This window comes from Coturnix japonica, chromosome 2 (assembly GCF_054131305.1).
Source record: "Coturnix japonica strain WE chromosome 2, WE-NBRP24, whole genome shotgun sequence".
In the NCBI taxonomy this organism is placed as follows: Eukaryota; Metazoa; Chordata; class Aves; order Galliformes; family Phasianidae; genus Coturnix; species Coturnix japonica.
Genome location: NC_140664.1, coordinates 32,626,645 through 32,651,026, shown reverse-complemented (window position 1 = coordinate 32,651,026; position 24,382 = coordinate 32,626,645). Strand labels below are relative to the sequence as shown.

At 33.4% G+C, this 24,382-nt stretch overlaps 1 protein-coding gene across 9 annotated transcripts in view; it reads right to left on the bottom strand.

Annotated features, from left to right (window-relative positions):
- Positions 1 to 24,382, bottom strand: part of ASPH (aspartate beta-hydroxylase) — a 95,666-nt gene that overhangs the window by 54,581 nt on the left and 16,703 nt on the right. For 5 of the 9 annotated variants that reach the window (XM_085539516.1, XM_085539517.1, XM_085539521.1 and 2 more), the window contains 5 exons: positions 23,306 to 23,374; positions 4,244 to 4,333; positions 2,722 to 2,796; positions 2,091 to 2,252; positions 935 to 994 (listed from right to left, as the gene is read on the bottom strand). In XM_085539516.1, the coding sequence (XP_085395642.1) occupies positions 935 to 994; positions 2,091 to 2,252; positions 2,722 to 2,796; positions 4,244 to 4,333; positions 23,306 to 23,374 (456 nt within the window). Of the gene's footprint in view, positions 1 to 934; positions 995 to 2,090; positions 2,253 to 2,721; positions 2,797 to 4,243; positions 4,334 to 11,316; positions 11,362 to 23,305; positions 23,375 to 24,382 lie in introns of all 9 variants that reach the window. The other 4 variants (XM_085539518.1, XM_085539519.1, XM_085539524.1 and 1 more) reach the window with 2 other exon arrangements.

The window sequence follows — 24,382 nt, the reverse complement described above, 5'->3', positions numbered from 1 at the left end:
AAGTTTGTAGATGACATCGAGTACTGTAGTTGATACATCAGAAGGAAGAGATGTCATCTGAAGGAATCTGGACGAGTTCGAGAAGTGAGCCCACAAGAACCTAGTGAGGTTTGACAAGGCAAAGTGCAAGGTGCTAAACCTGGGTCAGGGCAATCCCAAACATATGTATGAACTGGGAGAAGAAACAGCCCTGTACAGGAGGATCTATGGGTTCTGGAGGATGTAAATCTAAAAAAGAGACAGCAGTGTACGCTTGCAGTCTGCAAGGCCAAATGTACCTTGGGCTGCATCAAGAACTACAAGCAGCAGAATAAGGTGATTGCCCACCTCTACTCTGCAATTGTGAGGCCCCATCTAGAATACTGCATCCAGATCTAAGGCCCTCAACATAAAAAGGATGAAGACCTGAATAAACACAGCATGATGAAGACTAGATGCTAACCATATCAGTACACATAAAATTTCAGAATGCTTTAAAGATAAATTAGGGTGTACAGAATGGCAGTGCAAAGATAGTTCTGTAGCAAGTCTGTGGAGGTTACTGGCTCTGACAGCATAATTGATTGCAATACATCAAATAGTTCTGAATAGAAGTTTATGAACTGAATACTTCTGAAACACATGAGAGGACAAGTTCCTGACTAAAGAAAAAAAAAATAATAGGCCAGAAGAACCTCAGCAATGAAGAGTGATACGAGACAGTAATACATAAAGTACAAATGAACTCTTCAAGTTCTCTACTCTACTCTTTAAGAACCATTTGTCATAGCAGATATGATGCAGTCATCTCATTTAAAATAAAAATATACAAGACAAGAACAGTAGTTTGGAGAACAAACATTTTGAAAATTATCTATTACTAAATCAGTTTAGCATTTTGTATTTTGCTTTCTCTAAAACTAATATTAGTGGATTTGGAAACATAACATTATACCTGGAAATTCATGTGACTCAGGTTCTGTTGCTCCGGGACCATCTTCTACAACATCAGCATCTAAGAAATAGACATATTTAAAAATTCCAGTTTTTGTTGAAAGTCTTTAACAGAATATTATGCATGAATAGTAATATTTCTAAGGAGAAATTTATTCTATTGCCAGAAAGGCATTCAAATAGATTGAAATAATAATCATATATGTTATACTGAGAATACACATACACTAAATACATTTGCTCCAAAAAAGATGTCTCTTCCTACAGAAATTTTCATCTCTTAGAGTCAAGTCTGCTGTTAGAAAAAAACAGACTCCATGAAAGATTCAGTGTAAAGAAAAAAAAGAATATATTTACATTGCCTTCTTATTTATCATCTCCAAGATTCAAAATAACTGGTATTTGAATATTCAGTGTATTTCCCTACTTTAACTTACACCATGAGGAACTAAAGCCAATAAACAAGGAGGAGAAAAAGACTGAAAGGAATTACTTCAGCTGTGATGAAAGAACCTCAGCACATTTTCAGTAATCAGAACATGTAGATGACAATCATGACATTAGTTTTTCAAAAAGAGGTCTTAAAATACATGCACAATTTTCAGTACCTCAGACAAAAGCATTCAGACGTACTTTCCCTTAACTCTGAATCAAACCATAGGATAACACCCTGTTGATATCTCAAGGCAGCGAGGTATGAACATCCTCTTTACACGAAACCACATTCTTGGCAAGACTTGGAATATTGCTCACATTCAGTGTTAAAGAGTCACATTACAGGGGAAGTATATTGAAAATATAAGTAAGAAACTCCTAGAATTTAGTTTAAAAAAGCTTCTTGAGTATAGAAGCAAGCTCAATCTTCAGATATTCTTCACTGATATCACTTCAGATATTGTAGGACTATTTCTATTTGGGGTGAAATACATTGCTGGAACACAGATTAACTTCATCGTCTAAAAGCCAACACAGCAGTAAGCACACTATGATTTAGAGCTACCTGGATTCCAGAACATCTTTAAAACATCCCATGTTTTCCAAGACTCTATGGCAAGCAGAAATTATTTCTCATTAAAGTCACTTGACTCTTATTTAAATTTGTCTGCTTGCATTTTTGTGAACATTTAATTTTTAAATACATTTAATCATTCAAATACCTTTCTGAAATGAGTCTGGTATCTCATAATCCTCTGTCACTTCATTCTCTAATTCTCTCAGCACATCATCTGTTGCTGGAGCTTCGAACGTTTCCGCATGTATTTCTTCCTTCTCTTGCCATTGGTCAGTTACTCCTTCATCTACATCTTCACGTCCCTCTCCTTATCAAGAATATAAATTTTTAGACAACACAAACTCACTGGTAAACTCTACTACAATCAAAAATATTCAGCTTTCAACACAACCTTTATGTGTTTCTACTACTCCACAACAGAGGGCACACAATTTGACTGCCTCTTACACTAGTATAAATCCTAAGTATCTGCACTGACTGATCAGAACCTTCATTGTTCATGAATAAAAACAATTCCTGTTTAGCCATTCTTGCACTGTACAGAGCATTTCTGTGAAGTTTTAGTCAGCTGGTTGACTTGAACTATTGCTGCCAAACATCCATGAATTAAAAAGTTACCATTTCAGGATTTGTTGACTGAATTTTCAAAACATTCTTGGAAAATCACAAACTATTTGATTAGAATGTCTTGGGCAGGTAAAACCACCTTGAGTGAATACAAAAAAAAAGGAGCACAAATATAATTCTTCAGTGATTTCTAAATGTGAGTTCATTACCAGGCTGGGAATGGAGAGCGTCATGAAGAACAGGCTGAATTTCCTCTTCCAATTCTACATCAACATCCTTGTGCTCTAGAGGGATCATAAATTACAGTGAAGATAAGTAGAAAATGTCAACTATTAACACTAGAGCAAGGTTTGCAGCTTTCAGTAGCCTCCATAAAGTTCTTACTCCATTCCAACTATTTCCACAAATTCAGATAAACCTCTGCAACGCATGTAGTTACAATTTGATTTTATTTACTGTCAACTACAGCAAATATTGTATCAACTACATCAAATGAATTGGAAGAATTATACTACAGTAGATTTCCTGCATTTCTTTCCCAACAGCTAAAATTCGTAACTTGAGATAAATGTAAAAACCATGAATTCTCTTCTATGAATTTATCTGTTATTTTCCTATGATTTAGGTAGCAGCACTAGCATACAGTTTTGACAACAGAATATCATTTGCACAAGAAGCGTTTTGTTGGTTTTAGAAGAAGGGAAAATAAATACTAACATTACAACACCAAGGACTTCTCCTGGCATAGCAGAATAAATCAGAAACTGTTTACAGGGACAAGCAATCATCATCGAACACAGCAACCCATGATACAACTGGATTCTGTACTAAGAGATGCCTTCATATAAATATCCAGAAAAATTGCACTGAATAACTCCATGGCAGAAAACCAATCCAAATGTATTTTCAAGTAAAATAACAATAATTCAAGTCTCTTAAAATACATTCTGTATTACATTTTATTAACCATATGCTCCACGTTTGTGAATTACTGTTAGGTATACATAAAAATGAAACAGGATAAGCTTCCAGGAATTGGAAAAAAATATATTGTGAATAATAGGAAAACATAAATCGCATATCTGATAGATGGCATTTAAAATATTTTTTCCCCTAAATTCCTCTTGAATCCAATAAATTTTACTAATATTTAAGGGGCTTTTAAACATTTAAGTGACTTTTTTCTAATATTAAAAGCTGTTCTTACTCTAATTTCTACACTCTAGTAGTTTCTAGTAGAAAAGTGAATATTTGGTTAATCTTATCAAGCAATTCAATTTTTTAGTTTAAATTTAAAACAACATAGAAATGCAAAGTTACTAGAATTAAACAATAGACCTTTCTATTCTTGCCAGATTATTTAAGAAACTGTAAACAGTCTTACTGTAAAAGTCATATTTAAAAGGAAAAGATGCCATACTGCTACTTCTATATTTTTTCTTTTTCCTCTTCCCCAAATAGGAAAATTATTTCTACTGATTTCAATGTATACTATTTCAATCTATACTTTGTGTAAGCTATAAATTCTTTGTAACTACTGATTTACAAAAAGTTATTAACAGTCACTCCAGTTAAGTGTTACAACGTATAAACAACACATAAAAGTGATTAAAGATTTGATTTTTTACCCAAAGAAATACCACAACGAGTTTGTACACTGACGAAAATGAATACTATATCAAGTGAAACACTGGGTCTTTTGCTTCCTCTGTGGTTTATGAAAAGTCTTACCTGATTTGACGAATGACTGCTCAGCAGGCTGAATGGCCTCCTCAGATACTGGTGATGCTGGCTGTTCTGGGACAGATCTTTCTTTTAGGCCTGCATTTTTCAGTTATAAAGTTATCTTTAGGCTTTTTTATTATTATTGTTTGATCGACTTATAAGTTGTTTCAATTATAACAGCAGCAACTAAAGTTAATTTTAACTGACATTAAACACTTGAAAATTCATTTAAACAATCAATCATAACAGCAGGGCTGTCCTGTTATTTAGCGTACACAAAAACCAAAGTGTACTGAGATAATAAAAAACTATACAGATTGAAGACAGACATACAATGAGAAAACATGGACAAAAAATTAAGCATCCATCTTTAATTCAGGATAAGTAAACAAATTACTGTGCAATTGTCAAGGCCTATTTAGTATCCAAAAGATTCACAGGCATCAGGTTTTTCCTCACAGTCCTTGGGAAAAATTGCTTTACATGATCACTTTCATATCTTATAAATAATAAGCTCATAATAAGAATATGCTTTCATAACTCAGAAGATCTTATAAAGAGAATTGTAGTTTCTTCAAAATATAGCAATGCCACTCTAATTTCTCCTGACACTTAAGTAATTCCACAAAAAGCATGATTGATGGTGCTTCACCACAATGTGGTTTACTACCCATACCACCGAATCTTTCTAGAACACCATGGAAAAAAAGCAACCAATAACAGCAATGATTAACACAAAGGTAAGAGATGGAAAGAAAGATTATTCATATCCTACTCAGACAAATGCCTGCACAAGAATGAGATGTTCGTTAGTTACAACTTATAGTCCTAGTTACACGAATTACAATGAGAAGTTGGAAAGATGATGCCACATTTTAAGACAACACGGCCACAAGAAAAAAAATGTATTGATATTAGCCTAATCCTCCTCTCAATCATTCCCCAGGAAATATTCAAGCAAGACTGAAATAAGAGATACGATGCAAAGAAAAACTGCCTCCTCCACAAGGACAGTTAACTCAGCAGAACAGCCTGTGCAGAAATGTGCATTCACATGCTTTGATTTTTTTCAAGACAGCACTTGGCAACACTCAGAATAAGCTGTTTTTACCCTGAGTTGACCCTGTTTCGAGCAGGATGTTTGAATAAGGACCTCCGAAGGACCCTTCAAAACTGAATTCTTCCATGATCTTATGATGCCTTTTGTGGATTCACATTTGAGATCTGAGATCATAGAAACACAGAGTGGTTTGGGTTGGAAGGGACCTCCAGGATCACCAAGCTCAGAATCTCCCTGCTACATGCAGGGTCATCAACCTGCATATCTAATACTAGACCAGACTGCCCAGGGCTCCATCCAGCCTGGCCTTGAACACCTCCACTTTCTTAAATAGACAAACATGCCTCCACAAAACAAACTAGTTTCAAAAGAGTTGTATTTAAAAAAACAAACAAACAAACAAAAAACTCTAATTTCTGATGTATAAAGAAGAAACCACAGTACAATAAGCATTCCTTCACTGCTAACACTCAAGTAAAAGTAACTCTAGGTGCAGTAAAAGTAGTGTATTTCAGGCCAGTTTGGCTTTAGAAATATTATAATATCTCTAGCAGAGTCAAACATATCTCTATTAGGGCTTATATGCCTCCACACAGCTTTGTCTATTTTAAAGAGATTTTATTATTTTGCACCATGAGAAGCACATGTACTAATTCCATTATTCTATATATGCAAAATGGAATTACAAAAAAAAAAAAAAAAAAAAAAAAGACAAAAATTCAAAAAAACACTTAATTCTACCTTTTTTTTTTTTTTTTTTTTAAATAATGTGCATTACATCAGGCAACTAAGTTTCATATGAAACCACTGTAATTAAGAATCCACCTCTGTAAAGTCAAAAGCAGGATTTAGATTTCACTTTTAGTTAACTTTGTCATATAAAATACTCTGGTATTTTATATAAAATACAAGAGTAAGATGCTGCTTCCTTCTACAGTCATGTGTAATTATGAAATACAAAGAAAAAAAAACCCAGTTATTTATATTCAGCACCATTTCAGACTTCAGCATGTTGGAAGAGTCAGAAGCTACAAACCTATTTACATGAACGTTTGCTTCCTTTATATACACAGTTATTGAAGTAAGTTTCCATAGCTTCTGATAACACACATGCCCAATACCAGACAACCATTTATTCTGCTCCCCAAAGGATAAACATATGCAAAGTATTTTTTAACACATTCAGTATTTCACAGCCAAAAGACATTTTGGATGTGCAAACTGACAGAAATGATGAGGAAGAATATTTCTTTGTTTTTGCATGCACATCTCTCAGCTTTGCTTTCAAGCTCCATGTGTGTCTATTGTTCTATTGTGTGTGTCTACCACCGATTCCTACTCAATCCTGCTGAGTATCTAACACTGGCATTTACTTTTCTTAAGATATTATTTGCTGTTATTCTAATCAAAACACAGTTGCACTCAACTTTAACTTGTGAGGAATTTTTTCATCTTATGTTGTAACTTGACACATTAAACTGAATGACAACAATATTCTGTAGCTATATATAACAGCAAAACATAACCATGGGAAAAACCCATCATTTTACTATATAGCCCTAAATGCTTCTCAAATAGAATGTTTGTAGAAACTTATTTAGGACCAGATAAACATTTGGGGCATAGACTTTAAGACAGAGTAATCTTAAATGCAACTCATTCTAACACTTCATTCACAGTTTTACCTACTGTAACACTAGGGATGAAATACAAGTGATGTGCATTTACCATTATCCTTGAGAAGTGTCATTCATGTATTTCACTACTAAATATATCTCTCACAACCTCATAAATCAAGGATGAATAAACACATCTCTATCCTGACTGAAAGCTGAAAAAGAATACTCATTATGCAAGTGTATTCAATAAAATCTTCCTTCAAGTCTTTCTGCACACGCACACCCCCTTTCTAAAATGTTTTGTCTGAAAAAATCAATCAATCAGGCTGCACCTTACCCTGTTAAAACATTTTGTTCTTGTAGGAGTAAAAGCATCTTACAAACACGTATGTGCTATTTTAACAGTTTGATGTATGTGTACTGACATCAGTGATACAGAAAACTTAAGCAAAAAGAAGAACACAATATAGGAATCAACCTCCAGGACTTTAATTTTACACCACACCAAAATGCTCAAACATTTTACACCATGTAATCATGCTCAACTTCATTCTTTAGCTTTTTTCTTTAGTTTAGAATGATACTGCAGTATTAAAATAATAAATCCTCAAATTTCTTTACAAGTTCTGTTTAAACTTTGCCATTTTATTGAAGAATTCTCATTTCAGCATGCTAGGCAACATTGTCTATCTAGTAGAACTTTGAAATATTCCTTTCCTTGTATCAGCTTGTAAGCAAATACAGATTCAGTAAGATACTGAAATGAATGTCTGAAGAAACATTTTCTAGCTTCATTTACTCTAATGAGACTGCTGGATAAATCATTTCTTGGGAATAAGAATACAGAATTTACTACTGCAAACTAATACAGCAGATGGCTTACAGAAGTACTGAATACTTATAGAGTGTTATTGGAAGATAATAAGAGTTGCAAAAGATACAAACTGTTCTCTAAGCCAGAATACAGTAACAGCAGCAAATCCCTACTCTTAAAATGTGATAGAAATCCATCAGTAGCCATCAAAACTGAAATAAGGGGTCTGATTTATGTAGTATTCATTATCAGAAACTTGGAAAACTTGGGTTAACTGAAAAATCACAATGAAACAAGTTTTCAAATCTAAAAGATGCAAAGAAAGAAGAAACGAACAGGGTATTGTCACAGAACTGTTTTAAAAAATGGCGGTAACAATTATACATAATAAGTTTGATTATGTATTATGTATCTGTATACAACACAGTCTTCCCCATCCAGTTCAGGAAGCAAAGTTCAGCAGAGAATTAATTTATAGTTACTTGCTAAATTCTTATGACAATACACTCTCTTAATGCTCATCTTGGTTGTTTTTGTCAAACTTTTCATACTGTGTTTATCCTGATAATCCTCCTAATGTTTCTTTTAAACTTGCATTTGATATACATTTTCAGTCCCAAATCAATAAAACATTTTAATAAATAGATACAAAGAAAGAAAAATAAATCAGGTTTATAATTTGCTTGAAGTAACCGATGTGAATTGGATATTCCTGTTTTCAACATACATTAATAGCCAGGTATATTAACGTATGTACACATTTGAGTTTCACGGCAGACATTTTTGCTTCGTGTTTACAAAGCACAGTTTTCAAAAAAAAAATAACCTTTGTTCACACTTATTTCCAGAAAGCATTAATTTCTCATTGCCATATTTACCACACTCTGATAAATACACTGTATCTCTCATACTCGAGTCTATTCCAAATTAGCACAATCAGAAATTTACTTCGCTTTCTTGTCTTCCTTTGCTGAGCTTTCAGAAATTTTTGATGGATTTTTAACCACCTTTTTTGATTCTTTTTCTTTTCCCACCTGAGCAGTACCAGCCTTTTCACCAGCTGCTTTTTTTGGTGTTTCCTTGGGTTTTGCATTTTTGTCTAGAACCTTTTCCTTTTCCTTCCCTCTGTCTTTTTTAACCTTTTCAGACTCTTTTTTTAATTTACTTGTATCGACAGCTTTCTTCTCCTTTCGCTCAGCAGCATCTTTTCCTCTTCTGGCTTTCTTTTTATCTTCCTCATCCTTCATTTCCTCCTTCTTGGACTCCTGCTTCTCCTTTAATTTCTTGAGTGGTTCTGCAATTGTTTCTTTTACTTTTTAGTTTTTCCATTAAAAAAGAGGAAATGTTCAATGAGATCATTCTAAGATCAGAGAACACTGTACGAACAATTGTAAATGCTTTGATCATCTTAATATTTGTTAGCTGCCACATTACACTCGTACTTAAAAATTCAATTTAAACAAATTAGTTTTGACTTTAGCAATATCCCACACCATGCAGTCAGACAGTAATTTCAGCTTAATTTAAGCGCATCCAAATAAAACACTGATCTAGGAAAAAACATGCCTCCATTATCTTGCTGCATAATGCTAAAAACTGTTTTGTCTGCGAGTCTGAAAAGAATAATAAATTTTCAATCTTTGGTAATGGTGTGGCTCCCACAGGGTCTAAAAATGCAAAGAACATCAGCATAGTATATTTTCTCCACAATTTTATCAACTTTTAGAAATAGTAACTGACACAGTTGCTACAACAGAATTACATACCATACCTGATGTTATCTTGGATTAAGCTGAGACTTTAAAAAGTTTCCTAGGTACGTACTTCAGAAATATGGGAAACAGGTACACAATAATTCAGTAGAAGAAATAGGGTTCTAGTCATCAGCTCCAAAAAAATGTTCAGCCACAGTCAATGAAATCAAAGTAACAACAGCAAATCAATTTGTACATCTTTTCCATATGGAGTCTTAACAGCAATGGTTTGATTTAACTGTTTTATTTACTTGTGTGCATTTTTGGAGTTCTCACTCAGGTGATACAATTGAAATAGAGAAAATAAGCACACGTGGCTGTGACATGGTATCTAGATAATGTATTGGCTGAAGTCAGAACAGCATTCTCAAAACTGAGATGTTTAATATTCACTTCCAGTTTGCTCGGTTTTGAAAATCATTGTCAGCATTCTCCAGAATAAATATATATTTTTCCCATCTCTCAAAAGAATTTAGAAATCATTCCATTCAATCTCTGCGTTCAATTGCATTTAATGTAAATACTAATGCTCCCACATTAATGGAAAATAAAAGCAATAAAGATTTTATAATAAAACACAATGATTCTGTTTTTATTCAGACTTCTGAGAAAAATTAGAGTCTCCTGAACAGAGACCAGAGTCTCTTTCACCTACATGACTTTTTTTTTTTTTTTGCATAAAGCGTTCAGAAATTATCACACCATTCCTTTATTCTCATATCAAGCACCTTTGGAAAACAATCCAAAACACAGAAATACACTGTTAAATGACATTTATTAAGAACTTGGAAACACACAATTCACCAGTAAGTCATAACAAGCATAATGTGGATCGAATGCAAAAAAAAAAAAACAACCCAAAAAACACAAAAAAACTTGCATGCAAAAATGCTAAGACATATTCATGTAAGCACGAAAGCTACACCCGCCAAATGCATTTTGTTTCTAATGAGACCTTATATTGTAAGTAATGTGCATTTTTCACATACAGATCAGGAAAAAAACCTAAACCACAACATACATGAAAGTCAAAACATCTTCAGTGTAATAAAGAGACTTTATTCCTTGTATAACATCATGCTGTGTGGAGGCAAGTGAGCATCCCTAAAAGGGTTCAACACCTGAAATGCATCTAGTAATTTGGAGTTTTGTTTAGGTTCATTAGTCTTAAAGTTTTAAAGTCTCTTTATTGCACTGAACACCTCTGAACCATTATTTTTTGCTCCTACAGCAATGTAATTATGAATAGATATAGACCATAAATCAGTTGTAAGCTATCCTACTTCAAGCTCTTGGAAAATTTAGGAAGGTCATCACTGTTACTGATCCTGCAAATCTAAGGAAAAGTTATTGAATTTTAAATTCTCCTCCCATAAAAAAGAGATGAAATAATTATATTATGATTAACTCCATATTTTAAAAGAAATCAAGCCCAACTACAATAAAGTAATAGTACCATGAACTCATGAAAAATAACGAAGACCTGACACTGACTAAACCTGCATACATATCAGAATTTTATTAAAGAATATGTAGAATACAAACTTAACATAAACTTTACATCCAAAAACCAAAACTGCTGTTAATATATATATATATATTTTTTTTAAACAAAGGAAAACAAATGTCTAGTTAGAAAAGCACTCACATTGCCATTAAGTGACAATTGGTGGCAAAATGGGGGGGTATAATAGTTTGCTGTTCCATTAGAAAACTCTTAATCAACACAGCTAATATTAGTAAGTATTATAACCTGCAATCTGTGTTTGCAACATGCATGCATTTCAGACATCATCTGCACAAATTTCCACACACAAAAATGTTTAAAATACCTTTCACTTTAGCTTTTTTCTTGGCTACCCCTCCTGGTTCCTCACCTGATTTATTGTAAAATGGAAATGAGTTATGAACATATCTGTGATATTCAACAAACGTTGAATCTGCCATGTAAAACGTTACCTTTATGCAGCAGACTGTAATGCTACGGAGAAATACCAAGCATTAGCTCAATAAGACTAAAGCATTTTCTGTAGCAAGAACAAAATAGGTGCTGAGATAGAAGGCTAATTAACTGAAGCAAAGTACGACATCAGCAGGTGCATGCTACTTGAGCTGCTCTTCTAGATGTTTGGATGCCAATAAATTCAATGGAAATATGAGCATTGGCAAAATATGTATTTTGTAATACAGCGATGTACTGCTCATATTCCAAAAAACAGCTGCCATCTCAGTTCAGTCAAACTACTTGCTACTTTACTTAAGATCATTTAAAACTTAGGACTTATTAAAAAATTAATGCTCTGTCCAAGTCAAATACAAGATGCTGACTGCTCTCCTTCCCCAAAATACTAACAGAAATTCAGATCATTCAGCATCTTGTGAAACTTGGTAAAAAGCACACATAAATCGGGCAAAAACCTCTCCAAAATATAAAACACAGGTAGCTTTGGTTTCTTTACAGTGTCACAAAAAGATCTGGATTATCATGCTTCTGTATTGTGATTTAAATCCCATAAACACAATTATTTTAACAACAAAAATCATGTGACCTACTAGTCAAACAACAACTGAAGTTTAGTGAAATGTAAATATACTTAAAAATAATGCATTGATCTGTTAAACAAGTGAAGAAATGTCTCAGCATTAGGCTTCTCATTCACATAAGGGGCCTAGACGGAACATCTGAATATTTACCTCAGGTTCCTAAGCAACAATTCATAATTGCCAGGACTACATCAATATAACTCAACATTTAGTCTTAAAAGCAAACAAGGAAAACACTATACAGACAAGGAAGTCACACCTAATTTCCCCTACATGTTTTCAAAGCACTGAGCACTTACACTACGCCCAAATTCTTTTAAATTGAGCTAGACAAACAAAATACTCTAATTAGTTTCCTTGCAAATTCAACTTGAGATATGAAGGTCTTGCTGAGTTCAGGGATTGCCATCATTGCTGAAGTACAGTGTTCTGACTCATGTCTGATATTCAAATCTTATTAATTCTGAACTGTAAGGAAGATGTTCAGCAACACCAAAACAACTTCCTCATAGAGAAAGAAGAATAGACTCTGACTATGTTACACTACAGCATCAGTTAATACGTAAACTGCAAAAACCAGTATTTAAATCTAACAACCTCTCATCTGTGTACACAGCATAATGAAGTGATCCTAGATATTGAGATAACATTCTTACAAGCATGTTATCACAGGGAAAAAATGGAAAATTTTGCAAAGACTTGCACACTAAAAAATATTATATAAGACATTTGAAAAGATCTTTAAATGGAAATATACATGCTACCTTGAAAAGCAGATCACAAAACACCTTGTTCATTAGTATCTTACTTGTTAAATATTCAAACAAGCTTTAATTCCTATAAATCTGCTTTGAACAGAATGAATAGAGTTAAGACTCAGCAAATTATCAATGCCTGAAATAATGATGTAAATAACCTATTTTAACATAATATGAATAGACCCACTTACAGAAAGATTATGTATAACAATACTGTTCGAAATCTTAATATTATACAAAAATCATAGGGCAAAAATCATGCTGCATATTCAATTCCACCCTAACTGGATGACCATACACAGACACACACACTCACAGCTACTACCGCACTAGAAAACAAACCGGCTGAAGCAAGAAATGCATCGCAATACTTCACTTTTCCCAGACAGACAGCTGTTTCAGCGAGCACGTGATAAAACCTGGCACCTAAGTAAAATCACCAGCAAAGATGATGGCTCTTACAGGTATACAAGACAATACGCAGAATTTTACTAATCACATAACTGAAGTAACAGATCTTTATTCTAAAAATGCATTTCAAGTATCTTCACGAGCTAGTTTTCAAATTCCTTTTGTTTTCCAATTAATCCTACGTTATAAACATCCCATGTTGACAACATAAAAGAATAATGATGTTTCTAAATACACATAAAGGAATGAAGAAATTGCATATTTGAAAGGGTTTCCATTACCTTCTAAGACATATCTTCTAAAGGTATGTTTTACTTAAGTAATCTTGCCAATGTGGTTAATTGTAAATAGCTCATTATTATAGATAAATTTATATCTTCATTTAACTCATTGCTTCAATCTTAATATATTAAAGGTATTACAAATATGAAACAAAATCATGTTAAGGAAGAAAGACAAAACTTTCTTCTCTTCATGAACAAATTCCATATGAGAGCTTCTTCCTGCATATACAATTTTTCTGTTAGCCATTTAGTGATGCTGAAAATGTTAAGATAATTTTTTATGCAAAAAAGCCTTAACAGAGAAATTCCTATAAATTAATTTCAGAACAATAAGTAACTGAAAAAAAACCAAACCTTTTAACCTATACTAACATGCATTATAAATTGATTAAATGTAGATTATCCATTAGTATTTTAAAAAGAAATTGTTATGTCACATTCATCACAAAGTTCATGGTCATACTTAGCACTAAGTAGATGTCAAGTAGGAACTTGCTACCCGCCTGGCATTTCTACAAAGCCTGAGTAGCAAAGTGGAAAGAGTCAAGCTCAAGTGTTATTAAGACTTGCATTCTAACTCTTCCCATTACACCCACAGACCCGTCAAATCTAAGAACGTTACAAAAACCAAAAAAGTAATAAAAATAAAATCATGCTACTCCTCTAGCTAGCTTTTTGATTTTATACAGAAGGCCTACCTCACCATACAGAAAATTATCCAAAAATACTAAAATCATGAACTGAAAGAAGAAATATAAACCTATAAGGCAAAAACTGACATCTACCTCTTTTCTTCCCCCCCCCCCCCAACCCCCTCTTTTCTTTTTACAGAAGTGAAAGTCAGACAAAACTGTCATCATTTGAATATGTACCTACATATAATTATTATTTAGCATATACTGATTTGGATATATAAGGCCTTCTGCCCAACAAAATAGCTGAAAGAAGGCTATCATATACCTACCCTTAAAATGAATTACTTCTACTCATTATCTGCATGCACACTGCCAGACATCCCAAAGCCTGTAACCTTCCCAAGAGCATGCCACCTTCTACCTATTTAACTACCTGATCTTAGAAGTAAAATCCAAATCACAAACAGAGGGCACAAAGCAGTTTATTTTCTGAAGTCACAGACATAACTTGTTGGTTTCTCATCTCTTACAGGAAATCAACAAGCCTTTTATATTGATTAGGTTCATCTGAAAGAAGCCATTCCATCTGACCACGTGAAATAGTGCATTTAATGAATTTCATGCTGCTGTTCCATCATCACGGTAATTGCTTATCTGATGGCAATTTAATCAGGAAAATAGTGTGCATCTGTCCATAACAGCTGAACACAACAGCTTTCAAATCACAGAATCACGGGAGATCATCAAGTCCAGCCCCTGGCAAAAGCAGGTACCCTACAATAGGTATGTACACAGGTGGGCATCCATACAGGTCTTGAATACCTCCATAGAAACAGACTCTATAACCACTTCAGGCAGCTCTCAAATGCCTATCAAATCATATTTATAATACAGGTGGTTTCTTTACCCATCTAATCATTAACTACTATGAACTGATGTGAAAATCCTATTAACATTTCATTGCATTCTTCTACCGCTCAGTTCAACTGAGAATCATATGAAAAACTTTCATAAAAAGTTAATTTCTTTTAAGGCCAGTCAACAAAGAACCACCTTGTATTGCAAGATTAATATGCAATAAAAGCTACAGGTAGTAAGCCTCATTCACTGACCTTCAAACAGCAGACTGAAAAGCACTCAAAAAGCTCATATTTGGGGGCAAAAAACCCCACCAAAATAGCGGAGACAAAAGTTGTTGTAAGAATTATTTTAATTATTTCAAAGGTATGCCAATGGTTTCCCGTTTATTCAATTCTAAGTGATTTTCTATACTATGAGCATTATGTTTTTCCTCCAGCATGTAAAATATCCTCTCTTCCTTTCCAGCTAAATACTGTTGAAGGTGGTCACAGAAATCCAGGGTTCAAACTTTCCACATGTTCTCAGCTATACAGCTTCTAAGATATACACGTATTAAGGTGTCTTTTTTTCCCCTTACAATTTCTTTCTATTAATATCAAGGCAAGAAACAGTTTATGCTACTGAACGGAGTATTTTGTTCAAACCTTGTAAGCTTTTGCTTGAGGACTGGCAGTTACAACAAACGTTTACTGGCACAAGGAAAAAGGTAACACAAATCATCCTACACAATTCTAAAAGCACTGGCCAAACTGGAAGATTACAGCTTTAGACAAAAGCATTTCTTTCTGTTGTTCTTTGCAATTTAATTTAATTGACCTGAAAGAAAGTGGCTAATTAAAACCATTATCAGTTTCATATAAATTACCAACTTTTCATTCTTCATTAGCAACAAAAATTGGAAAAATCCTTTCATTTACACAGTATATTTTTGTCACTGAAAACACTAAAATAGGATTAAAATCTGGTAACAAGAGTTCTAGAACCCAAAACTGTAGGAAAAAGCAGCAGCTGTGCTTTCTAAAATTATTTTAATATATTATTATTATAAGTACTTATAATAATATTATTATTTTAAGTTCTTTGAACTTTTTTGGACTTTGGTTGGAAAATTAACTTACCATCTGAGTTTTGTGTAAATGACTATCAAAGAAACTAAAAGTTTAGGTTTCATTTTCTTCTTAATTTCAAACATGATTGAAGAATCATCAAAACTATTGCCACCTGTCCTGGTCCTGCTTACAATCACAACAAATTATGCAATTCATTAAAATCAATTTACCTTGAAATTCAAGAAAGCTCTGACATCAACACACACCACTGATGATTCTTTAATTGTTACATCAAAAGGAGTAAGAGCAAACAAGTTCTAACCCCTTATTACTTTTTGAAGACTGAGTAGAACCTTCTTCTGGATGGATGGTTTTACAGTAGGGTAAAGTCTTGAAACAGGCAAATTAAATAGCTTTAAAATTGCAATGCCAAAGCAACTGAATACTCATTTAATTGAAAAAGAGGTTGAAAAAGAGGTTGAAATTTCAGCTTGCATCAATAGAGCATAAACTTTACATGGCAGACATACAAATGTAATTGTAACAAAAAACACTCTGAACAATAACTTCATAAATAAAGATTAACAATAATCTGATTAATTACACTCTTCCTGTTTCAAAATTACATCTCAGTTCCAGCTTTTAGGATTTGATACAGATTGCAGAATACATTTACAAACTACCCCTCATATACCAGTAATTTTTATGACAGCCGACAGCACTCTTCAATTAAACATGGAATAGAAGGCATTACATTCTAATTTATAACTAACCTTTAATATATTCAGTATTACACAAGAAATACACAGTCACAGCTTCCCACTTCCACAAGAGGTCTACCTTATTATTATTAATTTTATTTTTTTTGTATTTTATTATTTACTTTAATTCAGAACAGCCCCTGCAAGAAGAAAAAGAACACAAAAAGGAGGAGGAAGTTGGTATAAGGACTGATACCTTACTTGGAAAAGAGATATGAGGAACAGACCATAAAATGACATATCAGTCTGAAAATGATGTTCGCTAAGAACTGAATCTCTCTAAAGCTATCAAGCACTTTTAAGCAAAGTGCTTTTATTTGATCAGGTAAAAAGTGTCTGGCTGAGCAGTCAGTGAATCATAAGATGAATTATTTATTAAAATCAAATTTCACAAGAGAATTATCATTGTTATGTCTACGTTAAGGATTAACATACAAATATGAATTTACATAATGCATTCATGCTGGAATACTTTACAATTAAAGCTGTTACAAAATGCTCCAGTTAATGTTTTGTAGAAAGACAAATGTTATAACGTTAACAGTAGAGGTTATTACATTTAGCTTTGTAGGTTTTGTGCACAAAATGCACAAATTGAAGCACATAAAGAAACCAACTACACAACTGCAGACAGATGCTTTATTCTACATATTTACACAGCTGTGTGTTATTCATCTTCCTGTCACAAAAATGGAAAAGTCACTGAAAAGCTTTCAGCTATCATAACTGTATTGCACGGTTGACTTTAGTACAATCATTAGAATGTCCATTTGGGAGTTTCCCCTCAATGCCTGAAATTCCTGTCATATTAAGACTGATGATTTCTTGGACATTTTTGAAAGCCAATCAAATTAGTCTCTCAGTCATTGGTTCTGTAAATCCAAAATAACACAAGTCTTTTTTCCCTGAACCCCTTCATTCTGTGACGTACCATCAACATCATCTGCAGCTTCACTTTCTTCTTCTTCTAGTATTTCAAAAGGAGTCAATACATCATAGAGAAATGAGAGAAAGCCATAAAACCAATCAGAGCTTTCCTCTGCTAAAATATTAAGGACTTCCTCAAGGGAATCAATATTTTCATTACTGCCATCTTTGGTCAGGCCTACACAAGAATAGAGGAAAGAGAGAGAAAAAAAGGACAGCAGTTAGGTGGAAAGAGGAAACTGTCAACAGAGGATCTGTGATAGACAACTGCAGTCTTGACAGGAGAGCTATTTAGGAAATAGAAAGATGTTAGGAAAGTTCAGTTTTTCAAAGTATAGGCTAGAATTTGGACAATAAACATGCACAATACTATGCAAAAACCTTAAAGCAGAAGGCAGCTTTGCTTTCTCATCTGGATTCTTTCTAATCCTAAAATCAAATCCATCTATATTCAGTTTTCTTACTGTAGCATTTACTTTTAGAAAGTTTTTAAACAGTAAGGCTTATGAATCCTGCATGCAATTTCTGTTCTTTTTTTTAAACCATCATGTTGAAATTTGAATGCTTTGCATTATCAGACAGCTGAGAATAATGTTTAAAAGGAAAGAGTATTTAAACAAAATTTGTCACAGCCACACTGTAATCATAATGGTTGTTCTATCATGCATTACTTTAATTTTACTTAGACTGATTGCTGGGGGTTTTATGATTTTCTTGTTTGGCTGCTTTTTGTTTTGTTTTGTTTTGGAAAATGCTTCTCAATCATTTTTTTCTATGGTATTTGTTCAACATCAGATACTAGATCTTCAGGAATTAACTCCAAATGGAAGGGTATACAGAGACTATATTAAAAAAAAAAAGATGTATCCAATATAACGGAACACAGATTTGATTATATATATTCCTTTTCTTTTTTAATCCTTATGAATTGCTGCATAGAAAGTCTAAAGCTGGCTTAAGATAGCAGCAGAAGAGACACACAGATGGCTAGAGCAGCAAAGACAGAGCTTGTCACTTCTGAACTTTGACACCAGGACTTGCTATTTTAGGCCATTTGATAATTGATCTAATTAGTACTTCAACTACAAAGTCACGGTTAAAGTCATGGTTAATTATTATTTATTAAAATCTAGTGTTTTACAACAGTAATATTTCAACTTTTCCATTCTGGAAAAAGCACAACAGAATGATCAAGCAATGATAAACATCAGTAATAAGTAAGCTTTAAAGAAGGAGAGAAAGGAATGTTTTTCTCCACTTCTAAACCTTTGTTTGCATTGGAAAGAATAGCAGAAAAGTGGACTAAGACAACAGATTGTTGAGACAAAAAAAATTAGGTGAACACCTTGCACATGCAAACTACAAAGCAATATTAAGTGCAGGTTAACAAAACATTCAAGGTAGAGAAGCTTATGGCAGAGCTGTTTAGAGTGCTGCAACATATTTTTCTTACGGCACACAGAGAAAATACCAATGATAATTCTGAGGAAAATTCTAATTCCATGATGCCCCACATCCTTGTACCTGCGTATCCAGACCTTTACTTGAGTGACCAGCCATTCTCTTTAATTTTTCACTGGATAGCCCAAAAGGTTTTAAAATGATAGACTGAATCCAGGAAGCAACCAAGGTATTACAAATACCCCTCTCCAACTTCTTCCATGGCTTAATTCTATAAAAATTAAATTTTATAAACTTAAAAATTTTATGTATAGTAGACAGTCATCATTCTAATTTGCTTTCAAACTTTGGACAAAAGGAGACAAAAGGTATTTACCAAAGTAAATCTATTTAGCAATGAATGAAATTTTACTTTAAAAATAAAAACCCAAATTAAAAACAAAACAAACAAACAATAAAATCAAAATTATAAACACGGAACTATAAAACGCCTCTTTATTCTCTTAAAAACTTGTGTTTAAAAAAATTTTAAAAAATCACAGGCTTTAGATGCTTTTTCTGTAGACAGGTGGATAACCATGTAGAAGCTCCTATTGTTGTCCCAACTCAAGACAAAGTCTCTAGGGCCTTTATGAAGTGTAACACAGACTACAGCAGTTCTCTTTGGAAATGATCAGAACACAAAAGGGATCAACCAACTGGGAAACATTTTACTAATTAGAAACAAAAATTCTTGCCCCAGCAACAATAAAATAGCAAAGCCCAAATCCTTTCTTCCTAATTCTTTACGAAATCTATCCAGGATTTTGTTTTAGATTTAAAAGCCACTGTATACAAAAATACTTCATCCTGAGCTATGGAAAAGAACATATTAGTACATATATTCTTCTTTTTCCTCTCTTTGAACTATTCAAACAAGGAGATATCACACCACAAATCACATTTGAGTTAATTTTGTCTTCAATGAAGATAGCTAACTTCTAGCAGATATGCTAAGGCTTGCCTAAGTTTTCCATTCACATACTTGGGAATAAGTGATTTTCAAACTAAAACTCATACACAAGCACAGTAAGAATTATCTGAAATTAGGGACAAAAAATAAACTGCCCCAACAGGCAGCTGTGTGATGCTAAATCAGTAACATATAGGAAACAACTGTTTTACTCTGGGAAAAGTCTAAGCAATGCAAATTATCTAGAAAGTCAAAATCTTCATCTATTCAACAGTGCTAATCCAACTGCTTTATTTATCAAGAGAATACACTTTTCTTCTTGTGAAAACACCTCTTCTAAGAGAATGAGCACAGGCCAGTCTTTAACGTTTAAAGATTCAACAAGATGGAAAAAATAGACATGAAAATTATCCTAAATTAAGTGAGCCATACCTGAAAAAAACCACCCAAAAACCAACAAACCAATCTCAACTACCACCACCTCAGCACAGATGTTCTCAAAATGCAATCTTCGGATGATTGTTTGCAAATTCTTCATTCTACCATAGGTAAGATAAGGGGGGGAAAAAAGCTCAACTGCGGAAGCTAGGATTCACTTCCCCCGAATGATTCAAAAATTGTACTAACTACTGTATGCAGATCAGAATTTCTCAGGAGATTGTTATTTACTAAAAATAACTGAGGTATAAAAATTGTCTCCGATGGTTCAGACAGGTGTTGGTGATCCCTATATGTGCATTTTTTCTTGTAATACTACTAAAGCCACTGTTCCTGTACACAGAACTAAAGTCAGTAAAGAGGTATAACTTTCCCCCGATTATCTGAAAACTGAAATACTGTCTTGTCTTTCCTAGTTAAGATGAACTTGCAAGGTAGGCTCCTTGTCATATGGAAATCATAGGCATTTCAGCTCTGGGTGTTTAAAACAAAACAAAACAAAACAAAAACAAAACTAACTCAATAAACATTTAAGTTTGTTTGGCTGGGGAGGTTTTAGATTTTTTAGGTTTTTTTCCCCTCCTCTCTTACTTTTGGAGTGGGTTGGGGGAGGGAGGAGTACACTTCCTACATACAGTCTTCAAAATTGCAAAAATCCCTTAAATAGATCCTAATAATTAAAGCTCCTCTTATTTAAAGAAAACAAACAAAACATAAAACCAACCTATTACAACAAATAAAATTATAAATGCTGCTACTCAGATTTCCCCAAATCTTTCAGAAAATGAAGTATTCAGCTACTAAACCAATCTTTGAAACGCAAAGTGCAAATAAAATCTTTAAATTTATAGTGAAAACTGAAGGAAATGGACAATATTAAACCGCTGCAGATGCCAAAGATCTTAATACGCAGTTGTCTGGTAATAGCTGAAGAACAGAGAATAAAAAAAGCATAAGAACGCCTAACTTAAAAGAGATTGTTGTTTTGTGTTTAAGTCAATTTTAGCAGAGAAGTTGTTATGGTAACCTGACACAGAAGAAAATTCAAGAAAGTCACAAGTCTTCAGACATAGTAACATTAACAAAAGCCTCACAAATAAAAGAAAGGAGCATTCGTTACATAGAAAGTTACCCTAAGATAAACAGAAGTTAAAGAGAAGCAGCTGAATATGTTCTTCTTTACTAACTCGGATGACTAAATTCCTCAAGAGGGCATCTAGTCTTTCAGATTTTGTATCAACAAAAAACAAATGTATTCTACACAAATAATGGTGCTGTTCATTTTTAGTACATTTTTAAATACTAGTAAGCATGATAAGTTTCTGGGCACTTCTAATAATGTTATATTTTCCTTGTAGATGATAAAATTCTAAACAAAAATATTTATGTTAATGTTCAGTAAATTTAGAAATTACAGTTTCCTTGGTACTTCTGAAAACACTCCCAAGCTTAAATGAGATGAAATCTTGCTTCTAAGCAAGAGTTCAAAAATAATGAAAATCAGTTTTTGATCTGTGTGACCTTCTAGTGTCACATTTTAAGTATAAAGTTTAAATACATGATAAGGTAAGCTTGTAATAGAAGCACTATCATGTACTGGCAGAATTCCCAGCTATATCAAGTTGCATAAAACAGATGTAATAAAACAGCAGCACGGTTCTGGTAGGCTGAATAAAACTAATATGACACACAAGAAATTAACATCCACCTTCCTTAAATAATGAAGGTTAGGATTAAATTATGCAAAATGTTAATTTATCTACTACTTATAATTAATAGTCAATTTGTATCTCTGAAGCAATTCAGAACACCCCTCACATTCACAGCACTGAAAACAATTTCAGTGATTTTTATTACACAAGTGTTCTTCAACTGTGATGGAATTAAACAGATACAGCCCCTGAAAGACTTGCTTATTTCTCCAAACACAAATGAGGAAAAATAAACTGATGAGAAAATGGTTATTATGGAGTGTGAACTTCCAACTGTATGACATAACATCCTAATACACTGATAACTTTGACCAGTTTGAGACATTTCTGATTGCTTAATGCTCAAGCTATTATTAACTGTGCTAGGTTTTGCTTTCTCCTTTTTACTTGTTTCTGTGATCAGAATAGGTCTACACTTGAAAGCAACCAATTAAAGAAAAACAAACTTTCTAAAATCACTTATATAAGAAGTACTTATCCCATGCTTGATTGTGAAGATGCTAATGGTAGAAAACAGAAGTAAAAGGGCACTACCACAAAGCATGTCTGTCAGTTGAAACTTATTCAGATGCTCAGTAACCAGAAAGACACATTCCTCAAAACCAGTGCTTAAGACTAGTGATTCAAGTCATGCAGGATTTCAAAAACGAAAGTAAAACAAACTCCTGGAAAACTCAGAACAGTGGTAAAACAGTACAAAAATAAGCTAAACAGGTGCTCACAGGCACCTGAAGTGAAGGCTTGTTAGCATTCATTTTAAAAGGGACCTAGCTTATCATGTTTACAAGAACAGTGTTCTAACTCTTGAAGCATCTTAATCCTTCTCCACTATTAGTTTTTTTTACAAACACAATGATCTTGTAACAGTGAATACAGCAGCATCAACAACTTAACTTCGAAACTGTCCTACAAGTAAATGATTTACACTAACAGTGATAAATAAGGAGAATAAACACTCCTTCAACTTGCATAAGGAAAAAAAAAATAAATGAACACAGATCAATTAAAATTATTCAGTTAGGAAAAAACAAAAAACATGAATATTACATATAAATTATGTTGATTTTTCCTCCCAATTTTGTACTTGCCTAGCAATACTTTAGCATCTTCCACATCAAAATCTCCATCTCCATCAGCATCATATATTCCAAGTTTGCCTAAAAATGTGAAGAGAAGAACAAGACAGAATTAGGAATTCTGCAACTTGTTTCCAACACAGTGTTTTCTATGTGTGATGGTTAACTAACAATGCTAGGCTGCTACCATACTGATTATTTAGTGCTACTTTTTTTAACCACCTTTTATTTTATATTGCAAATATTTTAAGTTCCTGCCTTCATTTCCTATACTTTAGACTGAATACTGATTAGTTCTTTTCCCCACACATTAACTTCAGTGCTCATAGATTTAAAACAAACATATTATAGAATGGTTTAGGTTGAAGGAGTCCTTAAAGGTCATCCAGTTCCTACCCCACCTACCACTACAGATCCACGCTGCCCAAAGCCCCATCCAAACTGGTCTTGAGCATGTCAAGGTATGGGGCATCCACAGATTCTCTGGGCATCTGTTCAAATGCACCACTACCTCACTGTAAAGAATTTCTTCATTATACCTAATCTAAATCTCCCCTCTTAGTTTAAAGTCATTACTCCTTATCACATCACTACACTGCCCAGTAAAATGTGCCTCTTCAATTTTCCTGTAAGCTCCATTTAGATGTTGGAATATTGAATGGGATATGGTGATGAAGCACTTTCTCACAACAAGTTTTGTTCAGAATAAAATGTAACTGCACAAGAAATGTTCAACATGTTTAAGGATGGAAAATAAATATTAAAACAAAAATAATACAATAACCACAGTTTGTTTTCAAATTGTAGGTCATTCTAAATTCTCAGAACATGGATATGTAATTTCATCTTCAGTGCTACCTACTTCCTAGACAAAGGAATAAACATCCATAGTTTTATGAACAACTATATAGCATTCAGTATAAGCAAAACTTTGTCTATCCTTTTATAGGTGACATCAGACATCCCTTTTAGTTTGTTAACAACTCTGCCAGCATGAAATATAAACAAAAGGAGAATCTGGTTTCTATTTAAAATAACAGTTTTTAGTATAGAATTACAGTGTTTAGGATTAGAAGTGCCCTGAGATCA